We start from the raw sequence: 17,040 nt of genomic DNA, 5'->3' as shown, positions 1-17,040 counted from the left end.
GATGAACAGATTTCTAAAAGGCATAAAGTTATAGATGACACATTTCTTTAATATCTTAAGCAAGATTTTTTTTTATTTCCATCTTTTATAGTTTCAAAATAACAAAAAAGGAAAAGGGCCCGAAGCTAAAGTTTGGGCACCCTGCATAGTCAGTACTTAGAAACACCCCCTTTGGCAAGTATCGCAGCTTGTAAACGCTTTCTGTAGCAAGCTAAGAGTCTTTCAATACTTGTTTGAGGGATTTTCACCCATTCTTCCTTGCAAAAGGCTTCTAGTTCTGTGAGGTTCTTGGGCTGTCTTGCATGCACTGCTCATTTTCGATGATGTTTAGATTGGGGGACTGTGAGGGCCATGGCAAAACCTTCAGCTTGCACCTCTTGAAGTAGTCCATTGTGGATTTTAAGGTGTGTTTAGGATCATTATCCTGTTGTAGAAGCCATCCTCTTTACATCTTCAGCTTTTTTACAGACGATGTGATGTTTGCTTCCAGAATTTGCTGGTATTTCTACCAGAGAAATGTTCCCCATGCCACTGGCTGCAACACAAGCCCAAAGCATGATCGATCCACCCCTGTGCTTAACAATTGAAGAGGTGTTCTTTTCATGAAATTCTGCATCCTTTTTTCTCCAAACATACCTTTGATCACTGTGGCCAAAAAGTTCTATTTTAACTTCATCAGTCCACAGAACTTGTTTCCAAAATGCATCAGACTTATTTAGATGTTCCTTTGCAAACTACTGATGCTAAATTTTGTGGTGAGGATGCAGGAAAGGTTTTCTTCTGATGACTCTTCCATAAAGGTCATATTTGTGCAGATGTCACTGCATAGTAGAACAGTGCACCACCACTCCAGAGTCTGCTAAATTTTCCTGAAGGTCTTTTGCAGTCAAACGGGGATTTTGATTTGCTTTTCTAGCAATCCTACGAGTAGTTCTCTCGGAAAGTTTTCTTGGTTTTCCAGACCTCAACTTGACCTCCACCATTCCTGTTAACTGCCATTTCTTAATTACATTACAAACTGAGGAAATGGCTACCTGAAAACATTTCGCTATCTTCTTATAGCCTTCTCCTGCTTTGTGGGCATCATTTATTTTCATTGACTGAGTGCTAGGCAGTTGCTTTGAGGAGCCCATGGCTGCTGATTGTTGGGACAAGGTTTGAGGAGTCTGGGTATTTATAAAGCTTTGAAATTTGCATCACCCGGCCTTTCCTAATGATGACTGTAAACAAGCCATAGCCCTAACAATCTAATTAAGGTCTGAGACCTTGATAAATGTTATCTGAGAGCTCAAATCTCTTCAGCTGCCCAAACTTTTGCATGGTGCTCCTTTCCTTTTTTCCACTCTAAAATTGTACAAAACAAAAATAATACTAATCTTGCTTAAAATGCTGAAAAGAATGTTTCATCTTTAACTTTATGACTTTTGGAGATCAGTTCATCTTCTACTCACTTAACTATTCACAGTAACAGAAATTTTGACCAGGGGTGCCCAAACTTTTGCATGCCACTGTATAAGTTGACTAGAAGGAAATAACAAATGGGAGTAGTTATTTTACTTATAAATACATGTTTTTTATGTTTATTTGTGTATTTTAATACATCTTTTAAATAAATATTGCACTGTGGATAAAACTCAATTATCCTCAATGCAATACATGTTTTTACACTGTTCTCTGGATATCCACTGAAGGTTTCACTGTATCTTATATAGAAATCTAGAGTTACTTTACCTGAACCTCCAAAGCTTATTTTCAGATAAACTGGTTTGCAATTACACACGTTAGAATTAGTCTAATTTTGTTCAAAGTAAAATATGATAGATTTTGACAAGTAATTAAAATAATCAAAACAAGCTGATTATATGTTTTGCCTAAGAGATATCAGTTTGTTTTTTTCTATTTTGGCATCGTCTGCAGTAATTTCAAGTTTTATATTCAAATGAAAGCTTCCTAATTTACCAGTATTTCCGGTCTGCTTCCTTAAGATAAGGTATAGACTTGTGCAAGTTTAGCAAGCCTATTACTATACTGTATTAGGTAGGACTGTATTAGATAAATCTTCAACATGTTAAGAAAAATTATTTCTAAGCTACTTACCAAAATGTACGGTACCTTAAATTACTGAATACTTAATAGTAACTTTGTTTACATGTTGTTCTGGTATCCAGAGCATTTATTTTTCAATAACCTTTTCAAATGCCTGTGAATCTGAATCCTCTTTGTTGCAATTTCTTCAATCTAGCAAGTAACGTACCAAAAGTATTGATGGATTTCTCTGAGGATATTTATTTATTCCATCCCTAATTTGGGGTGTGCTTCCTTATTGACACTTAGGTCAGAGATGGGACACTTTAGGACTGTTTTTATAATCTCAGGTTGTGTCACTCATTGAACGAACCATTTTTGATTCACATGTAGAATGTTTGTGTCAAGGCCAAAATTATAATTTGTTGTCCCATTCCAAATTGCCCTTGAAATATGTGAATATTTGAATTCAATAATGATTTGATTAAGTATGTATTTTTGCTGACAGTATTATTATTTTTGTTGTGGTGCAATGTTACTCATTCCTGAGTTGAAAGTTGCCTTCCTCCAATTCAAGGATCTTCTGCAGTTCACTACATTTTCTAATGGCAAGTGGTCTGTGCCTGTGGTTCTCCGCACAGTATTTCAAGTATCTCACTGCTGATCATGTCATGTTCAAGCATCTCACTGTTTTAATTATGGGTTTTGTCTGATTATTGACGTTTGATTATTGCCGTAGCTTCCTTTTGCTTTCTTTTCCTGGAGAGCAAAGAACAATTCTGAGCCCAACATGACAAAGCCAAAGAAGTAGAAGACCCAGCAAGTCCTGAACCATAGCCACCAAACCCTAGTCGTGGGCTGGCCCAACTTCTGGCCAAAAATAAAATCTCATTTGATTATTAAAATCAACAGATTTTTCAACTTAAATTAATTAGTTTTTGTAGCTTCGTCAAGTAGAATTTCCTTCAGAATTTTTTTTGAAATTGCAGAACATTTAATTCACGTATTTCTTATTACAGCAATTTCTAATACAAAATGCCTTCTCATCACTTACTGTGAATATTTTAACCCATCTCAACAGACCTTTGCTGCTAGAAAAGCAGGTATATCTTTTGCCATGGTTGCTAGAACCTCGATAAACGATCAAGAATTGGTAAGTGTGTTTCTTTAACAGCTTTGTGATTGTTCAGTTGATGAATAGCTTTTATGCAGTGAGAATATGGGTGTCAGTAGAAGCCATTTGAAAGTGCTGCTTACAAGTCATAGTAGTTTTTCCACAGTTACACCCAACTGGTTATATTCAGGAATTAATGATGAAATGTTTCCATTCAAAATGCCTTTTGTTATGGAAACAAAAATAAATTAAGATACTCATGACAATAGGACTTTCAGTAGAAAACTTGTATTTCCTGAGCATTCAATGGTTTACAGGTTTTTCATGGTTCAATTTCAATTAATCTACCTACCCATTGAATCAGAGGTTATAATGTAGACACTGATAATGTCAGTATAAAACAGTTACCTGGTAACAGTCAAAAATAGTGCTAATAAGTAGATTCAAACTAATTTATTTTAAAATTTTATACACATGTTAGTTTCATCAGTTCAAGTCTGACCCACCAGTTCAAAGGTCACCAGTTGAAGAATGGTCAATAAAGGAAAATATTAATTTTGAAAAACTGATATTATGGAGAATAAATATAAGGTATTATTTGAGTTTATTCAAGATTAGAGCCTTTTCTCAGTTCCTTCATCTCGGCCATATCTGTTCCTAGGATGAGGCTTTTCTTTCCAGGGCATCAGTGACGTCGTCCCTCCTCAAGGAGCAAGGTTTTCATTCATCCACCATTGATGCTGCCCTCACCTGCATCTCCTCTATTTCTGTGAAATCCATACAGAACCCAGCTTCCCTTTGCCTTAATAGGGATAGAGTTCCACTTGTCATCACTTATCACCCCATGATCCTCAGCACCTAACACATCATTCTCCACAAACTCCATCTTCACTGGGACCCTACAACCAAAGACATATTTACCAGTCCCTACTCTCTGCTTTCCACTGAAATTGCTCATTCCATGATTCCTTTGTTCATCGTCCCTCCTCACTAATGTAGCCCGGGGAAAAGTACACACTCAGGACAACAAATACTTTTTTGGGTTTTAATTCCTTTATCTGTTTTAGATGTTTAAGTGCCAGAAGAGGGTCTTAAAGCAAAACAAATGACTTTACAATCAGGTCCTGCTGTTTAACCTTCGATCCACACACTTGTGTATTGATGAATTGCGCATGCAGTATAAAAATATGTAAAGAAAATCGCACAAAACTAATAAAGTACTAATACAATAGTGGCAATTGTACTTGGCTGGTAAGGAACTTTGCACAAGCCATGCTATCCAGTGTCGAGTCCTTTACTCGTGAAAATCTTTCCTCACCATGCCCAGCATCTCTGGGAGGAACTAAATTCCAAAGCCCCACCAGCTTCTTCGGCAGAAAACAAAATGGTCTCCCCACTATCCCGCGCGTCCGTAATGATGTCACCATCTCCACTTACAGGCACAGACAACTATTCTAGCATTATCCAGAGTACACTTTTTAACGATAATGAATAGCATTCAATGGTCACCCGGTTACATTACCCCCTGCATTCAAGTAATCGTCCTCAATTACTTGCGCACTACAAGGGTACTTTTAAACTCCTTAACTGCTTCTCTAAAGAGAATTAAGACTAGCCAGTATCTCCGACACTGCTGCCGGACTGATGGAGGCCTCATCAAGGACTGACCTTGGTTCGCGATGTGGGTTAGGGTGCTGTCCAGAATTTACTCAATTACTCCTGTGGGGTGCTGCCCCAGGAGGGCTACCGATCCCCGCCCCTGCATTAGCAGTCATCGACTCTCCAGTCTCAGTCCCAGAAGGTGTCATATTTTTGGAAGAAATGCTGCCTAGGCTCGGGTTAAGGCTCTGTACACCCTGTCTGACATATCTTCTACCACTATCACACCATTTTCTGAATCCTCAGAATCTGATTCATGCCCCAGGGATGATCTGGCCTGAGTTACTGGAGTTTGGAGTGGGATGGTTCTCACAGAGCCTGATGTCTACCCTGTTCACCCTCTTGCTAGGCCCACCCTCCCAAGGTTCCACAGTGTTTGTGCTGCCTAATACCTCTACCACCCTGTAGACGGTTGGGTTCCAAACATCCTGGATCTTCTTATGGCCTAATGGTCAGTTCCTCAAGTAAGCCAGTGTGTTCACATCAACTTTGGGACAGTAAACTTTGTCCTCCTGCCAGGCAATGCGTTCTGCCGCCTTCTGTTCAGAGTATTCTTTTGCTCTGGCATGCGCATCCCTCAGTCGGCTCTGATGTACAGCTAGCCAGTCATATTTTGGTCCACAGTCTGTTTTTGCCCCAACAGAGTATTCACAGGCAAGTGGGGATCCAGCTCAAACAACGAATAGTAAGGTGAATACCTGGTGGTTGCACGAGGTGTTACATTATCTGCGTACACAAACTCGGGTAGATGTTCTAGCCATCTGCGCTGCTTTTCTGGAGGCAACGTACACAACAAATCATGCACCGTCTGGTTGAAATGCTCGCACTGCACGTTGCCAGTAGGATGATGAGGTGTGGTACAGCTTTTCTTTACCCCGGATAGCTTGCAAAGCTCAGCTATGACCTCACCTTCGAAGTTACGGCGCTGGTCAGAATGCAATCTCTCAGGAATACCGTACTTCACGAACCATTCCTTCAAGAGCACCCTTGCTGTGGCATCCGCCTTTTGATCCCGAATCGGAAATGCTTGGGTGAATTTAGTGAAAATTCTCTGTGTCCACTAAGACATTTTCACGCCTGTCAGTTGCCGGCTCCAACACAGTGAAATCTACAGCTACAACTTCAAGCGACCTAAAAGCCAGAAATGACTTCATGGGGGGACGGATCCTAGGCTGCAGCATCTTAGTTAGCACACAACGTGGACAATTTTTGATCCACCGAGCCACATCCTTGTGTATACCCACCCAAAAGCATTGGCTTCTCAACAACTGCAGAGTAAGTTCTATGCCTTAATGGCCCATAGAGTCACGTACATACTCTAACACTTTCTCCTCAAGCTGATAGGTACCAGAAGCTGGTAACACTCCCCAAGCTTCTCATCCTCAACTACCCTATACAATAACCCTTTACACTCCCTGATACTGTCCCAGTGCTTTAACAGAGACAAAACAGGTTTAGGCAGAGTTTTACACTCCTGGCCACTCAGCTTTCTTTTCTGATCCCATAAGTTTCTTAGGACACTTAATACAGAGTCTTGTTGCTGAAAAGTATGCAAGTCCCTATTAGAATAACCTGGGAGGCTTGGAGTGTTCCTTTGCATTGGACCACTTACATCACTAGTACCAGCTTCCCAGGCTCAAATTTGCTTAACCCTACAGCTTTTGAGACCAGCGGTTATCAGTGCCGGATCAAGAGCAGTGCTGCGATTGATCAAACTACAGATCGCCACAGACCCATCAAACTCTGCATCCTCTGAGACAGGCTCAGGCTCCCCTGCAAATGGCTGCCTAGAGAGTGCATCAGCCACGGTATTGCTCTAACCTGGACGATACTGGACATCGAAGTCAAACACTGACAACTGTGAGAGCCATCTCTGCTCCACTTCTCCCAACTTGGTAGTTTTCAAGTGGGATGGGGGGTTATTGTCAGTGATTACAGATCCAGCAGGTATGTGCTCAGTATCTTTTCCCAATACTTGGACTACTTTTTTTTTCCCAGTAGTGTGCAACTGCACTTTCTGGAAAACATCTCTCCAATCAGAATCCAGCTTCCCTTCTTGGGCGGTGTCAAACTCTGCGTAGACAAGTTGCCTACACTGGCTGGTAATGTAATGTACACTGGCCTACAATACATGGGATAGGTGGTTCGGTGCCAACAGGATCCCTGACTACTAGAAAGCTACAATTTGGTATCTTTATGCCCATTGCTCGAACCTTTAGCTCTAGATACCCAAGGTAAGGAATATCAAGACTGTTTGCAGCTGTTAGCCTAAGCCAGCCAGCAGTAGACGACATATCCTTGTCCTCTCCTTTCTAGTGTTCTCGAAAGAACTGCTCGGTCAGGGTGCTTACTTGACTACCTGTGTCCAACAGACAACGGACTGTGACACCTGATATTTCAAGCTCAACAACTGCAGCAACTGGTCGCGAGATAGCTGTACATTATCTGTATCTATGAGATTCCACCGAATTGCTCGACTTCCAGCCTCTTGAGGGCAGGAGGATGCAGACTCCACTTCCCTTGCACCCTGCTTCTGTGGGCAATTCTTGGCCAAATGCCCTCTCACCTAACACTTGAAACATATTGGTTGCCCATCTTCTGTGAATCTAGGCTGTAAATTATGTCTGCTGATAGTAGTGCGTGTAAAATCCTTCTGTACAGTGAGATCTTTCACTGCCTGAGTCAATTCACAAAGGGCTTTGCTTTGCAACTACTTTCAGGATGTCATCTAGTGTGACAGACTCAGATTCCAGAGCTTTAACAATCGAGCACTGTGCCTGGCTACTACTACACTTTGACTTTCCAGACTTTGTATTTCCCAGGGGCTCCTCTACGAGCCACAGTCGAGCCTCCTCTCGACCTTCTATCATTGAGGACTCGGTGGTTCCGCACCAATCTGTGGAGCTCCCTTCATGAGTGCAGGATCCCTGATCCCCTCTATGAATTGATCTCTTAGTACCACCCTCTTACTGGCCACGGCATCAGGGGAGTGCTTCAGTAGCAAGTTAAGAGCTTGGGCTAGGGCATGTGAAAACTCTCATACTTCTTCCCCCACAAGCTGGTTGCAACAGTAGATTAAACGGTAATCCTGGTTAGATTGATTTCTACTATGAAGTGCATGTTGTACTTCTTCAATTAAGTCATCAACAGACCTCCCATCTTCCTCAACATCCCCCGTAAATGGAACAATATGTCTTTCCCTTGAGACATATACATAGGACCTTTGGCTTAATTTATCTATGGTTGCCATGGTTTCAACATACCTACTATGCAATTCCTTACTTTGTTCATTCAAATCAAGTTCAACTGGTGTATCCTCTGAGTGTGACATAGTAAAGGCTCAAATCATTGAAGTTTTCACAACCTGCAAAAGGAGTTGCTGCAAACGCGATAGCTTCACGGCCCGCAGTTCCCTGGATCCACGTCACCGTTCTGGATCCTGATGTCTGTTGCTGACATCCCAGCCCAGTCCCGAAGCTCCACCGTGCTCTCCACGAGGTAACAGGCGCTCTCTCCTTCCGTCCAACAGGAACACAGTCCTGTCTTCACCGCTACAGTATTAGGGATTGTAGATTTTACTGCATACGACAATCAGAGACCCTCTAAACTGGCTTGGAATTAGCCCCACTCCTGGTACCAAATTTTGTAGCCTAGGGAAAAGTACACACTCAGGACAACAAATACTTTATCGGGTTTTAATTCCTTTATCTGTTTTAGATGTTTAAATGCCAGAAGAGGGTCTTAAAGCAAAACGAACGACTTTACAATCAGGTCCTGCCGTTACAATCTCCATTTAACCTTCAATCCGCACACTGGTGTATCGACAAATTGCATATGTAGTATAAAAATACATAAAGAAAACCGCACAAAACTAATACAGTACTAATACAGTAGTGGCAATTCTACTCGGCTAAGTAACTTTGCACAAGCCACGCTATCCAACGTCGAGTCCTTTACTTGTGAAAATCTTTCCTCACCATGCCCAGCATCTCTGGGAGGGACTCAATTCCAAAGCCCCACCAGCTTCTTCAGCAGAAAACAAAATGATCTCCCCACTATCCTGCATGTGCATAATGATATCACCATCTCCACTTAAAGGCACAGGCAACTATTCTAGCATTATTCAGATAGATGCCTGAGTACACTTTTTAACAATAATGAATAGCATTCGATGGTCACCCGGTTACGCTAATCTCCCTCTTGGCTATTATCCCTGCAAGCAACGGAAGTCCTACACCAGTCCATTCACTTCCTCCCTCACCTCCATTCAGGGACCCAAATAGTCTGACATTTCAGTTCATGACTTCATCCTCTGCCATGAATAGGCCACTTTCAGGTTGCAGGAGCAACACCTCATATTCTGTCTGGGTAGCTTCCAACATGTATGTACATGGATTTATCCAACTTCTGGTAGTGTTTTCTCCTCCCCTTTACCTCTTCTTTTTTCCCTCGCCCTGGCCTCTTACCTCTTCCCACATGTCTATCAGCTTCCCCGGTGCCCCTCCTCCTTTCCTTTCTCCCATGATCCACTTTCCTCTCTCATCAAATGATTTCTTCTCCTGCCTTTGCCTTTTTCACTTATCTCCTCCCAACATCTAACTTCACCCCCCACTCCCACACACCAGGCTGCACCTATCACCCTCTGGCTTGTTTTCTTCTCCCTCTCATGCCTTCTTATTCTGGTTTTTCCTCCCTTTCTTTCCAGTCCTGATGAAGGATCTCGGCCTAAAACATCAAATATTTCTTTAGTTCCAGAGATGCTGCCTGACCTGCTGAGTTCCGCCAGCATTTTGTGTATGTGATTAAAGATGATTAAACTTCCATTAGCATATGTTCTACTCCTTTAAAACAGCTGGTGAATACTCTAAGGATATGAATTCCTCTCATTGATGATCATATTACAAGAGAGCTTAAAATGTGTTCTTGAGTTGCAAATAAAATTGATTTGATAGGATAAGTTGAGCTGTTTTGTCAGTTTATTAATATGTCATCAAATATTGAAATCATTTTAAATTAAATAAGAACTTTAATTTAATGAATCTTACTGTGATTTGTTCATTAGAGGTTAAGAAAACAGTATGTACAGTATATTCTGGAACATTTTCTCCAATCTATCCATATGGCTTAAATCCCTTATCTCTGGTATTGGTCTTATTTTATCTTGCACCTTTTGTTAAGCAGTGTGGTAATGCTGCTGCTTCAAGGGAGAGAGAAGAGGGTATACAGTGGGGGGGGGGTGCTTGATGAAATTGCTTTATTGGATAGTACAGGGTCTTCATAGGTTGAATAGCCTCCGTTGCAATGAGTAAGTGTATGGACAAAACTAGACATAATATTACAAGTTTGATCAAACCCATGTTTTGTAAGCATCAAAACATATGGATGGTGGAATCAAAAGCAGGAATGTTAGAAATGTTAGAAAAATTCAGCAGGTCAGGCAGCGTCTGTGGAAGGATAAATAGTTAACATTTAAGGTCAAAGCCCCTTCATTGGAAGTGAGGACGGTGGAAGGCAAGTTAATTGTAGCCACAGACAAAGTGGGGGAGAGCATTTGTTGAAGCTAAGTAGATTCACAACATTAGCACTTCATTACACGGATAAAGGTGCTTAATAGACCGTTTAATAGTTACTTCATTTTCCACCAATTATTGGCATTCTCTATTCAATGGAATGCCAAAATATGATCAGAAGAAAACCATAATATCAGAAGACATAGGAGCAGAAATGGATCATTTGGCCCATTGAGTCTGCTCCACCCTTCCATTATGGCTAATTTATTATTTCCCTCAAACCCCTCCTTTACATTGATACCGTTACTAATCAAGAATCTATTAAACTCTGCTTTAAATGCGTTGGCCTCCAGAGCTGTCTTTGGCAAGGAGTTCCACAGATTCACCATTCTAGCTAAAGAAATGCATCCTCATCTCTGTTCTAGATGTCAAAATGCTCAGATATGGCCCAAGTGTGAAGACTCAGAGACACTGAGCAGGTTAAATCTGCACTGACTTTAACAGTACTGTTGCAGAATTTAAAGGAAAAGAAAAACAATAAACACTAGGCCAACTGGACCATTAACTATTAACTGAAAGTTAAAAACCAACTCCACGACTGGAAGGAATAACTAAAATTTGAATGCAGTGAGTGTAATCGTTGCTGTATTTTTGGTCATATCTTGACGGGACTAGAACAAAAATAAGGGAGTTAAATACCACCACAATGAAACAGCATTAGCTAGAACATGTGTATTGACAAGCGTAGTTGTTGAACTGTTGTGCAGCCCACCTGCGGGATGTATTGCAGCAAGAGTCCATGATTGTGACAGGTCCCCCCCTCCCTAGCCATAGCTCCTGAGGTGCCAAAGAACTGTACATGCTCGAAGTCCTGGATGAGAGATTCATCCAAGATCATTCCTCAGGACTATATCCCTCACAATCCATAAGGTACTGGTGAAGGATCTCTGCCCAAAATGTTGACTGTTTGTTTCCACAGATGCTGCCCATCCTGCAGAGTTCCTCCAGCATGTTGTACGTGTTGCTTTGACCCCAGCATCTGCAGAGTATTTGTGTTCACAAGGTACTGGACCTTGTCCTGCACCTGGCAAGATGCCAGGAGGTGCTGCACAGTGTAGAACAGATCATCATCTACCAAGGGGGGAGAAGGAGAAGGTGGGGTGACTGAAGCTGGGGGGGAGGCAATAACCAGCTTGAGCAGGGAAACATGGAAATCTTCATTGATGCAGGTAAGCGCAATCTATACAAGACCATCTTTTCACTACAGATAGTCCCATGTAACGTGGGGCGAACTCACAGCTCTTGACTTTCAGGGGAAGATCTCCTGATGCAAACCAAACTTTCTCTCCTGGCTTGAGAGGCCACACCTCTGAGGGGAGCTGGTCATGTTGTTTCTGAATGCACAGCAGAAAAGTCCTAACTCATCTCCACACACACTTCTAGTGTTGGATCAACTGTACAACAGCAGGAACTCCCACATCAGTCTCTTGGTCAGGGAAGAGAAGTGGCTGCAATCTCTCTGGCATTCATTGGGAAACATGCCATTGGAGAATGACTGGAGGTCATTGTGGGAAATTTCTGCCCAAACCAATTGGGAGCTCCTGGACATGGGGTTGGAAGAGACAAGGCAGCATGATATTATCTCCTACTGTCTCCTACTCTCTCAGATCTGGCCATCAGATTGGGGGTGGAAACCAGATGAAAGGCTGGCTGTGGCTCTCACAGAGAATAGAAAGCCATCCAAAAATGGATGTGAATTGTGGTCCTCGAACAGATACAATATCCTGAGGAAAGCTGTGCAGTCTGAACACATGTTGAACCATGAAGGTGGCAGCGTCATGAGCTTAGGGAGAGCAATGAATTGGACAGCCTTGGAGAGTCGATCCACAATGACCAAAATGGTAGTGTTTTGATTAGATGGGAGTGGGGCCGACCAGTGATGAAATCCACCAAGAGGTTGACGAGGGGCAGTGGAACAAGGGCAGTGAACATGTCACATAGGCACCCTGTGGTTCTGAACACCAAAAGTCGTGGATATCCTGGGACATAGATGACCACCAAAGCCCATGATAAACTCCTGTGTCTGTTGAATACCCAGATGGTCAATCAGACAGATGGCATTAACCCACTCCAACACACTGGAATACAACCATAGCAGGCACAAGCAGGTGGTTGGGAGGTTGGGCCTGGATGCAACTATTCCGTGGCCCTCACCTCTGCTTCTATTTCCCAAATCACTGAGGCAGTAATGCATGAACAAGGAAAGAGGGGTTCTGGATGGCATTGCCCTCAGACCCATCAAACTGCCAGGAGAGAGCATCAGCCTTGGTATTCTTGCTGCTGGGTTGACAGGTAAGGATGGAATTAAACCAGGTTGATGGCGGTTGAGTTTTTTTAGCATCCTGAAGGTAGGAAAAGTTTTTGTGATCTGACTGAACTAAAAGGGGATGCACTGCTCCCATCAGCCAGTGTTGCCATTCTTGCAGGGCCTCCTTGACAGCCAGAAGTTTTTCATTCCTGACATCTCAGCCAGAGTGAAGTGACAGGTGAGAAAGGCACAAGGGTGTAGCTGGCTGTCTGCAGAGGAACACAGAGAGTACAACCCATTGCCAACATCTGATGCATCCAACTTGATGATGAATAGATGGGATGAGCCTTGGTGTTCCAGCACCAAAGCAATGGTGAAGTGTTGATTTAGTTCCAAGAATGTTTGGTCTCCTTCATTTGTCCAATGGAATCCTGCAGAGGTCTTCCTGGTGAGTGTATTTATGTGGATGATGGAGCTGAAATTTCAGATGAAGCAGCGATAAAAATTTACAAACCCCACACCTCTTCGACCAAAGATGGTTTGAGCCAATCTGTGACAGCCTGAACTTTAGTTGGGTCTATTTGAAAGCTGGAAGGTGTAAGTATATAGCCCAAAAACAATACTTGGGCTTTATGGAATTCACCTCTCTGGCCTGCAGACAGGTTATTCTTGAGGGCAAACACAATGTACACTGCAGATGCTGTGGTCAAATCAAGATGTACAAAAAAGTTGGATGAACTCAGCAGGTCGGGCAGCATCCGTGAAAGAAGCAGTCAAGTTTTGGGTCAAGACCCTTCGTGAGTCCTGACTGCTTCTTTCAATGGATGCTGCCCGACCTGCTGAGTTCATCCAGCTTTTTAGTACGTCTTATTCTTGAGGGGTTGTCTGAAAACCCTCCAGAAATGCACGACATATAGTGAGAGTGGGAATAGATCGGAATGTTGTCCAAATACCCAAAAATGAACTGAACATATCATTGACCAGGGCCTGCGAAACAATCGACCAGAGCAAAGGGCATCACAAGGTACTCATAATGGCCGGCAGAGGTATTGAAAGCTGTCTTCCACTTGTTCCCTTATCTGATATGAACAAGATTATAACCATTGCGCAGATCTCTCTTGGAAAATATGATTGCCCCCTGGAGTTGTTTGATTGCAGAGGCAAGAAGCAGAGCAGTAGCAGTTCTTAACAGTAATATTATTTGGGGGCTAATCATCAATGCATGGATGGACCTTGCCATCCTTCTTGCTCACAAAAAGTAATTTTTGTCCCTGCTGGCAAGGTTGACAGACTGATAAACCCCAAGGCCAATGCCTCCTTGATGTACTCTTCCATGGCTATCATTTCTGGATGAGAGAGGGAAAAGAACTAGCCCCAGGGAGGACTAGGTAAGAGGTCAGTGGCACAGTTTTATGGCCATTGTGGAGGCAGGGAGGTCGTCTTCTTTTTACTGAACACCTCAAGAAGGTCAGCATACTCAGCCAGAATGCCAGACAGGACCACATCAGTATTGACACAGAAGTGGACTCGGGGACCAGAGCTTGAGCTGGACAGACATGCCAGTCCCCACTCTTAGAATGTTTTAAGGGAGCAATTAATCCAGGGGTTATGTCAGGATAGCTGAGGGAGACCTAGCACCAGTGGCAATTCAGGCAAATCACCCAGACAGAAGGAGAGTTGATCCTAATGATTGGCTTCCAGCATAAGTTGGAGGGGTTCAGTGGAAAAGTGGATCTAACCAGTGTCCAAAGGTCAGAGCCTTGATGTTGATCTTTTCTCTCAATTTCTGAGTTGGAATTCCTTATCTTTGAGCCAGAGAGATGTGCATGGGATTCCCGGCTGCTCTGGAGTAGATAAGTGCCCGAAGTTCATAGGTCCGAGACCCCCAAGAAACTGGGACCATCACACAATTGAGGGTGACCTGTCAGAACTCCTCTTCCTACTGGATACTAGGGACATGACACTCGGTAATGACCTGAATAGAGGAAGGAACCTCTTCTCCTGTGCCAATCTTGTTCCTCCTGAGATAGGCACATGTGCCTCATTAGCATAGGCTCCTCCGTGGATGAGGCGCTGGGTGATGAGGGAAAGAGTGAAGACATCCAAGGAGTAGGAAGCTCAAGGCTTTCTTTCCCTATGCCACTCAGTTACCTGGTTATCAACTTGAATGGCTAGATTAATCAGGTCTTCCAGACTATCCTGCTTGTCACAAACCGCAGTCTTGTGCCGGATTCCTGCATTCCGTCTGCACTGGAAGGCAGTGATGAGGAATATCTCATTCCATTCTGTCTCCACTGCAAGCATGTAGAATTTTACTGCATAGTTCCTCACTGTCCTTCTACCTTGGCACAGGTCCAGAAGTCAATGGACAGTTTCTTAACTCTGTACTGGAAGATTATAAAATCTTCTTAACTCGGCAACAAGATGTTGAAATTACTGGGCAGCAGGGAAACCTTGCTCCTGTAGGGCATTGAAAAGGCTGATTGGAGGTCCATGCAGGAGACTTACCATGTATTCCAGTTTATGTGTATCATTATTAAACCAATTAGACTTGACTTGGAAAGTCAACTCGCTACTGGGTAATGAAATTACTGCAGTCATTGAGATCACCGGAGTTTTCTGCCCCGTGGAAGATTACTAAGTTCAGGTATGGACCCAGGAGTTGGTTCTAGTCCAGAGGTGGAAGTCAGGGCATTAGTTGCTGAGGTTTTTTGGGTAGCAGAAAATGAGGATCTGTGAGTTGCTTGGAGTGGGACCAACATAGCCAAATACTGCTGACGAATGCCAAATTCTGTCAGCTGACACTGGCTGCAGCCTTGAAGTTCATGGATTGTGGCTGTAAGAGTGTAAATGGCAGCCACCTGATTCTAATTGTGGTGAGCTGCTGAACTGCTGCTGGGAGGGATGATACCTGTTCCTCCAGCTGAGACCGGGCTTGTTGAATGAAGATGATCTATCACATTGCTTCGGTTACTTCTCCAATACAGGTTCCACTGCCTGTAACTTCTACCCTACCTGGGCAATGAATCTCAGGGCCAAGGTCAGTGTGTCTCTCTCTGCTGGGTCCATTTTCATGCTTGAGACTTGCTGTCAAAATGTTTGGATGTGGCTCAAGTGTCGGGGGGTGGGTGGGAGGGAGAGGGAGACTAAAGTGGGTCAACGGTTCACTGACTTCAAAGAGAATTATTGCAGCACTTAAAGGAAAAGGAAAACAGCAAATGCTTGGCAACTGGGCCATTAATTAAAACTCTCAACTGACATTTAAATGCCAACACCATGGATGGAAGCAATAACTAAATACTAAATGAATACTGCTCCTTTACAGTGGTGAAATGGTAATCCACTTTCCCGGTCAAGGCTAAACAGGGAGTATAAATGTTGCCGTGCTTTTGGTCAGGTTGCAACAAAACTAGAATGAAAAGAAAGGAGTTAAATACCACCATATTTACTGCAAAGTGCATACTCTTGAGCAACATTGTTGAACCTATTGCATAGCCCACCTGTGCAGGCAAGTAGACACTGCAACAGAGTCAGTGCTTGTGACACTAAAGAGATGTCCTAGTTTTCTGAGACTGTGCCATCTAGTCCAAGACACCCCAACCACAGGAAACATCCTCTCCATATCCACTCTATCTAGGCCTTACAATATTCAAAAGGTTTCAATGAGATTTCCCTCCCCCCCCCCCCACCCCGGTCATTCTTCTAAACATCAGCAAATACAAGTCCAGAGCCATTAAACTCTGCTCATACATTAATCTTTTCCTTCCTGGGATCATTCTCGTGAACCTCCTCCAGACTATCTCCAATATCGGTGCATCCTTTCTTAGATAAGGGGCTTAATATTGCTCACAATACTCCTAGCATGGTCATCAATGCCTTATATAACCTCAGCATTACATCCTTGCTTTTATATTTTAGTCCTCTTGAAAGGAACATTGGATTTGCTTTCCTTTCTCAACGTGCAAGTTAATCTTCAGTGAATCCCGCACATGAACTCCCAAGACCCTTTGCACCTCTGATTTATGATTTTCTCTCTACTTAGAACATAGTTTGCACCTTTGTTCCTTTTTCCAAAGTGCAAGAGCATACACTTCTGTACATTATGTTCAATCTGCCACTTCTAATCTCCTAATTCTCTTCATTCTCCTAATCTGTGGACATTTCATGCTGAGTCCTTTCATTAGGACTGGAAAAGAAGGAGGCAGAAGCCAAAATAAGATTTGGGGTGGAAAAGGGTACAAGCTAGCAGCTGCTTCACTGAAAAGCCTTTTTGAGGTATGCTTAGCCTGAAGAGGTTTAAATCTTTTCTTTGATGGGAGTTCAGTGAGACCCTCTCTCACTGCTCCCCTTCTGTGTTCACTACTGCCCTCCACCTCTTCAACTATCACCCAGATTCACCATTACCCTACCACCTTCCTTTTCTT

The 17,040-nt window shown here is 43.0% G+C and overlaps 1 protein-coding gene across 1 annotated transcript in view; it reads left to right on the top strand.

Moving 5' to 3' along the window:
- The window catches only part of LOC132382383 (protein unc-13 homolog C-like), a 575,658-nt gene that overhangs the window by 121,853 nt on the left and 436,765 nt on the right, over window positions 1–17,040 (top strand). Inside the window, 1 exon segment of the mRNA XM_059952510.1 lies at window positions 3,107–3,178. Within this exon segment, the coding sequence (XP_059808493.1) occupies window positions 3,107–3,178 (72 nt within the window).

Source organism: Hypanus sabinus, chromosome 28, assembly GCF_030144855.1.
Source record: "Hypanus sabinus isolate sHypSab1 chromosome 28, sHypSab1.hap1, whole genome shotgun sequence".
NCBI lineage: Eukaryota > Metazoa > Chordata > Chondrichthyes > Myliobatiformes > Dasyatidae > Hypanus > Hypanus sabinus.
This window is presented reverse-complemented; position numbering and strand designations above follow the sequence as displayed.